Source organism: Silurus aristotelis (genome assembly GCF_946808225.1).
Source record: "Silurus aristotelis genome assembly, chromosome: 27".
In the NCBI taxonomy this organism is placed as follows: Eukaryota; Metazoa; Chordata; class Actinopteri; order Siluriformes; family Siluridae; genus Silurus; species Silurus aristotelis.
In genome coordinates, this window is record NC_139600.1 from 2,433,704 (window position 1) to 2,445,322 (window position 11,619).

Here is an 11,619-nt window from a genome sequence, read left to right on the forward strand (position 1 = left end):
GGTTTGGTCTATTCAGAGATACCTGGAAGTGGTCAGACCAGACAAACTTCACCTCTATTCCCTGGCTTGCTGGACAACCAGATAATTCTCTCAAACAAGAAAACTGTGTTTTGTTTTTAAATGGTGTGACTGCTGATGTTCTGTGCTCAAAAATAATACCTTTCTTCTGTGAGACAGGTGAGATAAATCTCAATTTCAAACTATTTCACATTTTATTTTGAATGTACATTTAAGTGTGTGTGCTTTTAGTAATCACAGGGAAGAAGCAAATAGCAAGACTGAAGATCCAGTCCAATCAGGATGTGGATGATCCTGGAGTAAAGGTGGCCATTTTGGATAAGGTGGTTCCACCTTTATAATGTACTACATTTTATGTCTCGTTATTGTAGCTGAGTTTTCATTAAACATTAGCTATATGCTTTATTTTAATCGTAATCACTAATGATCATCCTGTTCTGTTCTGCAGATCCGGCAGATGTTCAGTAATCAAGGGAACATCACAGTGAGATGGAGACAGCAGTCAGATGGACTGGTTTTCAAAAGGATTAAAGGGAATCGTACAACAACCACCTTTTGTTAGATGTGTCTGTGGATGAAGTTCAGTGATATGAGGCATCACCCAGTAACAGATTTTAAACTTGCCCTCCTACTGGGTGTACTGGGTAGTGTAAGGTAGAATGTTGTGAGAATATAGTACATAGATAGCTAGCTAGCACGTTTGTCATTTTCAGCAATAATTCTTATTTATGTTTTATTTAAAGCTTAGAAGATCCTGTAATGATGAGAGATGAACAGGATAAAACATTTGAAACATATCCTAAAGATCATGAAAATCTTTTGAAATAAATTTGCATACATTTCCTGGTGGCACCGGAAGGAAAAAAGAGGTTTGCACTTATTTAAATATTCAAAAGAATTTAACAGCTAAGAGAAGTTTACCGATCGCATCACAGTGTCCGCAGTGATCGCAGTGTCCTTTGTGTTTAGTGTATTTGCTCGGTCCATGAATATTTCTGATTAATTTATTTCTTTTCCTCCATATTGGGGATTTTATGTCTTAGTCTCTTTGTATTGTTTGATTGCCATTTTCTGTTTTTGGGCAAGAGATTGATCCCATTTCGAATCTGTCTGCTTTGGGTTTATTAAAGACTGTTTTCCTCTTCATCTTTTCTTTTATTTGTGTTCTGTGATTGTGCCACTGGGAAAAGGTTTCTCCTTCATCTGAAAACTTGCCTTGAAACAACATGAACAGAAAAACAACACAGCTGTTTTTTTTAGTTCTCTATAAAACATTAACACTTCATCAGAACTAAATATCACCACTCAATACAACCATTTATTATAAGTTCATTAATACATATGATTCGAGTTGTTTCCTGAACACGCTTTTATTCATGATGGATATAAACGTCATCTGATCAGCACGCCACTTTAAACATCAGAAACACCCTCTGTCCTACCATCCACTGGCAGAGAAAACTAAACACATTTCAGGTAAACACACGTGACACGTAGCAGGTCCCAGTACCTGCACAGAGATTTCCTTCTGCTTTTATTAGGGAAAGTAGCTTTTTAAGAAAATGACAAACATAATTTTCATAAGCTGTCTTACAGAAGAAGGAATCAGACCACAGGGAACATCAGGACATCAGAAGTTTACAATGCAGTTTGAAAATTCGAAGTTCTTAAGTGACTCCAGCAATGAAGCAGTGTTTTTATTATTATTATTCCTGTTTATTGGAGGCAATCTATCAGAGTGTATGAGTGTGGTGGACAGGTTTTTATTACTTGGAAGGGAATATGTATTTTAAGAAGAAGGAGCATAGGTTGATGTATAAGAGTGGAGGAAGGTGCACACAGGTGAACTATGTTCCATGTAGGAGATGCAACCTAAAGGTGACAGTGTAGCTAGACAACATCAGATGGTGGTCTGTAGGAAGGCTTTGGAGGTGAAGAAGAAAAGGAGGAGAGTAAGGACTGAAAGAAGAATAAGATGGTGGAAATGGAAGGAGGAAGACTTGGTGGTGGTGAAGAGGTGTGGGATGATTGGTCAACTACTGCAGAAGTGATAAGGGAGACAGTTAGAAAGGTACTTGGTGTGACGTCTGAAAATAGAAAGGAAGACAAAGAGACGTGGTGGTGGAATAAGGAAGTGCAGGAGAGCATAAGGAGAAAGAGGTTGGAGAAACAGAATTGGGATCGACAGAGAGATGAGAACAATAGGCAGGAGTACAAGAAGATGCGGCAGGAAAGGAAAAAAAGATGTGGCTAAAGCAAAGGAAAAGGCATATAAGGAGCTTTAGGAGAAGTTGGACAATAAGAAAGGAGAAATGGATTTGTAGCAATTGGCCAGGCAGAGGGACCAAGCTGGGAAGGATGTGCTGCAAGTTAGAGCAATAAAGGATGGAGATGGATGGAGATGTGTTGACTAGTGAGGAGAATGTGTTGAGAAGATGGAGGGAGTATTTTTAGCAGCAGGAAAATGAGAAAAAGAGAAGGTTGGATGATAGGGAGATGGTGAAGCAGGAAGTGGATAGGGTTAGTAAGGAGGAAGTGAGAGCAGCAATTAAGAGGATGAAGAGTGGAAAGTCGGTTGGATCAGATGACATACCGGTAGAAGCATAGAGATGTTTAGGAGAGATGGCAGTGGAGTTTTTAACCAGATTGTTTAAAAAGATTTTGGAAGGTGAGAGGATGCCTGAGGAATGGAGAAGGAGTGTGCTGGTACCGGTTTTTGAGAATAAGGGAGAGGTGACCATCTGTGAGCAGCAGTATAGTTTCATGCTGAGGAAGAGCACCACAGATGCATTATTTGCTTTGAGAATGTTGATGGAGAAGTATAGAGAAGGTCAAAAGGAGTTGAATTGTTTGCGATACAAACAGGGTGGAGAGAGGAGTTGTGGTATTGTATGAGGAAGTCAGGTGTGTCAGAGAAGTATGTGAGGGTGGGGCAGGACATGTATGAGGACAGTATGACAGCAGTGACGTGTGCAGTAGGAACGACAGACTGGTTCAAGGTAGAGGTGGAACTGCATCAAGGATCGACTCTAAAACCTTTCCTGTTTGCAGTGGTGATGAACAGGTTGATGAACAGCCTCCGTGGACTATGATGTTTGCGGATGATATTGTGATTTGTGGTGTGAGTAGGAAACAGGTTGAGAAGAGCATGGAAAGGTGGAGGTATGCAAAGGGGAATGAAAGATAGTAGGAGTAGGACAGAGTACATGTGTGTGAATGAGAGGGAGGGCAGTGGAGTGGTTGTGGTTGCAGGGAACAGTGCAAAGTAATAGAGAGTTTCACTGGGAGAGACGACTATTGACAAGATTAGAAACAAGTTTATTAGTGGGACCGTGCATGTAGGATGGTTTGGAGACAAGGTGAGGGAGGCTAGATTGAGATGGTTTGGACATGTGCAGAGGAGGGACATGGGGTACAGTATATCGAAAAGAGAATGCTGAGGATGGTGCCACCAGGAAGGAGGAAAAGAGGAAGGCCAAGGAGGAGGTTTACGGATGTGGTGGGGGAAGACATGCAGGTGGATGGTTTGAAAGAGGCAGATGTAGAGGACAGAAAAGTATGAAGATGGATGATCCGCTGTGGTGAGCCATAATGGGAGAAGCCGAAAGAAGAATAAGAATTAAATAAGGGATAAAATGTTTATGCAAAAAGCAGAGATTTTTTTTTTTTTTTTTTTTGGGGGGGGGGGGGATTTTCTATTGAGATTTGGTTTTTGGTAGGGTCTGAGAAAGGTATACGATTAATATTAATGTTAATATTAATTAATTGACCATGCAATCTGGGTAAGAGGGGTGGGTGGAAAATAAACCAAGACCAAATTAGTGAGAAAAAATTTGGAGTAAAAGCAATACATTATCTGCAGGGGAAAGTCTGGATGCCGGGAGCCAGGGCTCCATACATAGCAGGTAATCATAAAATTTTAGGTTTAGGGGGCATCTAAGATAATCCTAAAATTGTTTGTTTAATGTATGAGCCATTAATATATCTTTTGACAGTCAGAGATTGTTAAAATGAACATTACAGAGGTCTATAAATTAGCAAAGGCAATAATCTCTAGCCCATCCCAGTGAGGTGTGGGAATGCAACTTACAGCAGGTTATGGACACTCAATTGCTCCAAATGGGGCTCCAAAAACAATATGAGCTTTAATATTGAGGGCAATGCTGGCCTGTGAGAGAGACAGTATCCATACTACTCATCAAGTTGTCACCATTGTTTCTGGCTATCTTATATAGCATAGTCTAAAAACAAGCCAAGTTTTTTGTTGGAAATCCAGAGTCAAGGCCAGAGAGCAGACAAGAGTCTGGATCTGTGTCTGTTCATTGAGTGAAACTAAAATGTAGAAATTCTGCAGATAGAACTTTTTAATATAATGTATTATGTAAAAGGCACTGATTCTAAATGAAATTATTACTGGTCAGGAGTTTAATGTACTGTTTTTAAAAGGAATATGGATGAAACAAAACAAAAACTTAGATTTTAATAAAACTGGTTCCCGGGTGAGGCATTGAAGTTATTTCTAATAATAATCCGAGCAGCACACAAATAAACATTAATGTAACATGTTCAAAGTTCTTTACAGCAACATAATGTATTTAGTTTTCAAGAATTTCATGTCTAGTCTGTCAAATTCATTAATTATTACTTATAGACCACAGGGCCCAATTCAGATTTTTTTTAGCGGATTTGTGGATTTTATTTCAAACATACGAGGGTGGAATCGAAAGGTTTTAAAAATTAGCTCTGTTTACAAGAAAGTACTCTTTATCTGGAAGGCTTCTATTTAGTGTGTCGAGCACCTTCTGCGATTCACGCTGGATCTCCACAATGGTGTTAAAACGGTGATCTGGATCTTCAGGAAGAGGGCAAAGTATGCAAATTCACCAGATTTGGCTGCAACAGACTTCACCACGATGATTTGGATTATCAGCTGACCCCACAGAGCTTGATTGTGCTACTGAATATCTAGAATAATTACTCCACCACACTCCTAAATAATGTAGCTCCCTTTAAAAAAAAAATAAAAAATTGTAAATAAATAATAAAAAAATAAGAAAAGAAAAAACTGCCACCATGTATTATGTGCTTTTACCTATTTTTACCTATATGTTTCTTCACAAATAATTGTACTAGCAATCAAAACTCTTCTAAAAATTTTTAAATTCTTTTGTCTATGTACATAAACCATTCAAACTGCAGTTTTCAACCCCCTAATTAAGAAACCTGATCTTGAAGATCCAACTATAGGCCAATATCAAACCTCCCCTTCATCTCCAAGATCGTAGAAAAGGTTGTAGCACAGCAGTTCTGCTCACATCTACTTTGGAATAACATTTGTGAAATGTATCATTCAAGATTAAGCACAGAGACAGCGCTGGTTAAAGTGGTAAATGACCTGCTATTGGCCTCTGATCAGGTGGCCAGCCTTCACTCATTGCTCATTCCACAATTAAGAGCAGCGTGGTGAATCATATAGTGACCTTTGCACTGTTCTGCAAGAAAAAAGGTTTCAGAATTCTTCTGGCCACTGTGCAAGACTTGTCTTTGTAGTTCCCAAAATCTACTGATGCTGTACTGGCCACAAAAGTTGTCCTGTAACAAGAAGTCCTGTAATGAATGTGTCACTGCTGCTTTTGTCCACCAGATGTCGCCATTGTTCCCCCAGTGCCTGTTAGGAGTAATTGCTGCCACCTGTGTTCCATTCTCCCAGTGTCTATTTATATAAGTTCCCTTGCTATGTAGTATCTTTGCTTGTTTATAGTCCCCCCTACTGTTTGAGTAGACGTTTGTCTGGCATTTATCTGTGTATCTGTATAGCCCTGTTTGCAAATCTAGTGAAGATTTTTGTTTAAAAATAAAAAATTAATCCTTTCCAAAACGTTTTGGATTTTCACTTTGTTTTTTTTTTAGAGACTTTGAAATGTGTTGGGTTTTTGTTTATTTTATATAAAAAAAAAGAAATGTAAATTTGAAACTGTTATGACCCTGAGCGGACATCTCCTGGCTGATCCTAAGCTGTAAAACAACCTTTACCCTATATACTGTATATATAACCTATATATGACAGACAATACCCTCTGTCCCCCAGCAAGTAACCACTGATTAGCCCTATAATGGTAGTAAAAGTGTATATTTTATATAAATATCAATATATTTTTTTAATTATGTAAGGCAAAATATACCCTGTTTAAATTTGTAGTATGACGACTACCTAAACATTCTGGCATCACCTACAGACCCTGGCCATTTGGCTTCAACATTAGTGGTGATGTAGGTGGCATCATATTACCCAGTTAGTAGAGATCAGTAATGTGGGTGATTCAATGGTTTAAACACCAAAAGATTTAGCAGCCAATTATCTATTGTTACCTGCACAGTGATGGTATTGATTGACTTCCTATTAAACAGTGTCTCCTTCATTGATTGAAGGAGCTTTAATTGGAATGTGGGTTCCATCAATGCACCCAATTGCAAAAAGAATTTGGAAAATGTTTCTGAAACGGAAAGTTAATGATTGTGGCTGTTTACAATATGGATATATGGATAGATTAAGAAGTGTTATGTAACTTAAATTGTTTCAAAGAATATCATTAAAAGTCCAAACCCACCACTAGAATTCCTCTATAATGACTCTCAGTGGTTTATGGCCAGGGAATTGCACAAAAGTGTGAAGGAAGCATTTGAGTGTACAAACTGCCCCACACACAGTGTTGCCTTTCCCACATGTTTTGCATCACCTATTAAACAAAAAAAACGAAACAAAGAGCGATGCACAAAACGTGCTGTGTTCAGCGCTGATTTGTTAAATAAATGATCGATCCTTTTGAAACTCGATCCTAATCTTTACACTGACTCTTCTCTGGAGCAGGTTATGTTCAAAGCATACGTTACTTACCCTTAAACTTACCCAGGTACTGTATATCACATAACCTGCTTTCTGGAATCCCCCTCTGGTGAGTTGTTTTATTGAAAACTTTCTGAATGTGCTATAAGTGGTAAATTTTATTGTTGGTGTAACATGAGCAATATGAAGCAATAGAATCCTACAGACGTTTACAGTAGATTCAGATGTTTAAACAAAATGAAATTTGTGGTGTAGGTTGTATTATTGGTGTTTGTGATTGCACAGTAACACACTGAATCCTAGAACCTGATTTAATTTGCCTAAATGTCGACTGTGGCTATTTGGATGTGTTTTGGTTGGGTTGCGAATATACAACAGGACACTTGCACTTAATACACACTGGCACCTACAATTTGTTTGTTCCAAATGACGATTTCACTTTTTTTATTTCATTTCGTTTCAATTAATATTGTTCTTCGAACAAAGCACAATATAAAACAAAATTAAAAACCCAAAAAAACTATAGAAAAGCCACACCCATAAGATGTTATAAATGACAAAATGTCCGAAACGGAGCAGGATGAAGTAAAAGCTTATTCTTTTTTTTACCCTATAAACAATTCTATAACGTTCCATTGTATCTTTTAAAATATTACATCAATATCTTTATATTTGAATGTATTTCTTACAAGATCCACAATAAATTGAACTCCAAACCCTATAATCACCATCTGTCACGCGGTGATCAAGGGACGGAAACCGAAGTACCATAAATGAGGTTTAATAGTCTTTCAGAGAACAAACAAAAGCCAGGAAGTAACAGCACCGGAAAACGGGTATAGTCCTTAGTAGTACTAAAAAAAACCAGGTATAGTCCTTTGTACGGGTAGTCCAGGAATGATCTCCAGAGTAAACTGTAGTTAGTGAGTTAGTGTAAACAGGGGCTTTAAGTAGGGGGAGAGATGATGGGGAAACAGGTGAAGGTTGTTAGTAAGTGGGCGCGGCGCTGCGAGCATGCTGGGTGCTAAGGGAAGACGTGGCCAGTGGTTCCCTGACATTACCCCCCCCCCCCCTCCAGGGGCGTTTCTTGATGCCCAAACCCGGCCCCTGGGGCAGCCACAACCCCGTGCTGTGAGGCAATTGGGATGGGTAGCGTGGAGTGCCAGGTGCTGCTTCAGGGTGCTCTGTGGTAGATGGTGTGAAGGGTTTCAGGAGAGACACATGAAAGGTCAGATGGATGCAGTACCTAAGGGGCAGGTCTAGTCGATAGGCCACCTCACTGACCTGCCAAATGATCCGGACGGCCCAATGAAATGGGGACTGAGTTTCTTACAGGGCAGCCAGAGTCTCAGGTCTCGGGTGGACAACCAAACTTGATCCCCTGGTTGGTAGGAGGGGGCCTCCGACCTCCGAGAGTCCGCAATACCTGGTTCTGAGGGTATGTCGGAGTTGCATGTGTGCTGATTCCCACACCCGCACGCTCTTCCGTAACCAGTAACCTACTGCGGGTTCGTGGGATGGTCGTCTGATGATGGTGGGGGGGTTTGGAAACAAAGCACACACTTGAAACAGTGTCAGGCCGGTGGTGTCCTGGCGCAAGTTCTGCGCATACTCAGCCCAGGGGAGATAACGGTTCCACTCTGTTGGTCCTGGTGGCAGTATGACTGCAGGTAGCGTACCAGCTCCTGATCTTCAAGGAGCTCACTTTGTGCACAGGGGTTTGCCTTGCTGGAACAGGTTTGGGTTTCAAAGTTCAAGTGAATCCAAAATTTTATCAAAAGACGTCCTGTACAATCAAATGCCTCTGACCTTTTGGCAGGAAAGGTCAGGCGACCCAATACTTTTGACAATAAAGTGTATTATATACCACTACTGATATCTAAAGCAGTGAACTGTCTCCTGCTGTGATCTAATCCCTGGACTACTGAAAATGTTCAGAACAGCAAAGCAGGTATTTTAATAGATTAGGTCAAATAACCCAAAAGTATCTTAGATTGGAATAATTGGACACCTTCTCAGTGATGTTACATAAAGTTGGGTCTTTTTGATGTGTATATACTGTATACTCTGGTGTGTCTTGGTAAATAAAATAAAAAATAATCTAAATGACCTCTCTTCACTCTTCAGACACCTTCGGCCTCTGTTCAAACAAACGAGGCTCATTTTCCTAATCATCTACCTAAACATGAAAAGAAGTAATTTCCTTCTGCTTTGATTAAACCTATAAAGCAGGGAAAATAAAGCCAGGTGACTTGCATAAGCTTTGTGACAAAGAACATAGATATAGAAAAAATAATTTATAGAAAATATTTAAAGGGTTTAGAACAGGATCTAAATATATAATACAGATATATTATTTAGACCCCATGAGTATTTGAAGAGTGCCTGCTAAAGTCTGCTCTATGTTTCGCATAAGCATAGATCTAAACTCATTATCATTTACATCTCCTAAAGTAGTTAAATAAGCTCAAGTGCATGCAAAAGATGTTTCCCAAAGAAAAGAAACAACCAGGTAAGTTTTAACCAGCTGTCTGAGGGACACCAGCCCACACAGCATTTTGCTTTCTCCAGATTTCAGGTATCTTTCAGTATTCTACATCAAATCAAATTTGAATGGACATTTCAGTGTCTGTGTAATTTAAACTACTTTCAGTCATTTTTTAAGTGATGTTTCACCCAACTGTTTCCACTTACTTCCTCCATTCATGAAAGCTTCTTATTAGAAAATGTTTTGAATGTGGAAACATTTACTCAGATGTTTAAATGGAGGGTTACTCTATTTATTAGAGCTGCTGAGGGACGTTCATTACATTTCTGGCATCGAGCTAAGATCTTCAATCGCAAATCAGGGATGCGACACCATCTGATCATTCTCCTGTTTATCACAGGTAAGAAAAAGCATGTATGTCTGAGGTAGAATGTTTGAAATATACCCATGTGTTACTACATTATTGCTAATATTAGTAACTTTTGGGTGAAAAGTAGTTAGTAGTTTTATTTAAAGTTCTGAATGTGTCACTGGAAGTTCTGCTGTTTCGAATGTGATACCTAAAACATCCAAATCGAAATTCTTTTTTAACCAATTTAACATTGCACATTAAAACTTCGCTCCACAGGAATCTTCCCCATTGTCCATGCTGTCTATCGTAAGTACCATCTGATCCTTAATGGAGAAACATGGACTGATGCGAGGACTTACTGCAGGTCCATGTACACTGACTTGGCTACTTTTGAAACTCCTGATGAAATTACCCAACTTCAAGATATAGCAAACAGTCAAAACTGTGCTGACAGCATTTGGATTGGACTTTATAACGACGTCAATAGCTGGCGCTGGTCAATGAAAAATGAGCCTCTAGGAAGTTTTAGCAATTGGTATCTGCCAAATCCTGACAACCTGCGTGCAAAACAAAGCTGTGGTGTGGTAAATCCAAATGGCTGGTTTGATAATTCCTGTACAGCACTTATGACCTTCATCTGCTTTAATGGTAAGGAACAAGATCTTTTTGTCCTCCAAAGTAAGATAAATGTTAGCCAGCGAAAGTTCTAAAAAAAACAATGTTTGGAGTCGTGAATTGGCTTTAAACTGTTGCTCCAGGGTCCCGCTCTATTTAAACTGCTTAGTCTTGGCCTGAATTATTTTTCCTCCTGCTTTGGAAAATCTTATCATGTTTTGTTATGCTTGGTTTGAACTTGAATACTCTGAAACATGATGTTTACTAGAGATTCTGCTGAGATTTTCCTGCTGCACGATTCAGTTTTGCCGCCTAGGTCTTTTCTCTTTGATTATTATTTTAATGTGTACAGTGGAGTGAACTGAGGTTCAGTGTTCTTCAATAAAAAAATTATAATTTTTCCCAGTTATCCCATTTATACATAAAAGCAGTTGAAATAGTGTTCTTTGGTCATTTTCACATTGAAGAGTTATTGTGGTTTTAAATGTTTTTATTCAAAAAGGCTTAAATAAATGTTTTGAAATGGTTACAGGAAGCTACACTGGTACCAGCAGATATATGTTTATCCAATTGAAAGTGACATGGTCCGATGCTCAGAGTTACTGTCGGCAGTATCACACAGACCTGGCAAGTGTGAGAAACTCAAGCGAAAACTCCATTGTGAAATCATTGACTGTCAGTGGATCATCTTGGTTTGGGTTATTCAGAGATACCTGGAAGTGGTCAGACCAGACAAACGTCACCTCTATTCCCTGGCTTGCTGGACAACCAGATAATGCTCTCCAACAAGAAAACTGTGTTTGGTTTGCAAACGGTGTGACTGCTGATGGGCTGTGCTCAGTTGTACAACCGTTTTTCTGTGAGACGGGTGAGATAAATCCCATTCTGACAATATTTTTCTTATTATATACTCAGATCAGGCATAACATCATGAACTTCTGCCTAATCTTGTTGGTCCCCCTTTTCGAGCATTAACAACAATAACTTCTTTAGCAATTTGAGCTCCCCCACGTACATCACTGACCCTGTCGCTGGTTCACCACTGTACCTTGGAGCACTTTTGATAGATACTGACCACTGAAGACACAGTAACATCCCACAAGAGCTGCAGTTATGAAGATGCTCTGACCCAGTCGTCTAGCCGTCACAATTTGTTTTCCTGCTTCTAATATCAACTCTGAGGACAAAATGTTCACTTGCTGCCAAATAAATCATTTCACCCACTAACAGGTGCCATGATGACGAGATAATCAGTGTTATTCATTTCACCACTTATAATAAAATTGTCATAATGTTATGCCT

General features: G+C 39.2%; 1 protein-coding gene and 1 long non-coding RNA gene across 2 annotated transcripts in view; both read left to right on the top strand.

The window, feature by feature from the left end:
• The window catches only part of LOC310721529 (putative C-type lectin domain family 20 member A), a 31,812-nt gene extending 29,564 nt beyond the window's left edge, over nt 1-2,248 (top strand). Inside the window, exons 5-7 of the mRNA XM_083533268.1 lie at nt 250-341; nt 467-1,681; nt 1,744-2,248. Coding sequence (XP_083389394.1) covers nt 250-341; nt 467-580 — 206 coding nt within the window. The 3' untranslated portion in view covers nt 581-1,681; nt 1,744-2,248. The remainder of the gene's footprint in view (nt 1-249; nt 342-466; nt 1,682-1,743) is intronic.
• Nucleotides 2,249-9,391: 7,143 nt separating this feature from the next.
• Nucleotides 9,392-10,180, top strand: LOC310721531. Its single transcript, XR_014532090.1, has 3 exons — nt 9,392-9,440; nt 9,650-9,750; nt 9,979-10,180. It is a non-coding gene; the product is annotated as an uncharacterized lncRNA (long non-coding RNA).
• Nucleotides 10,181-11,619: the final 1,439 nt, after the last annotated feature.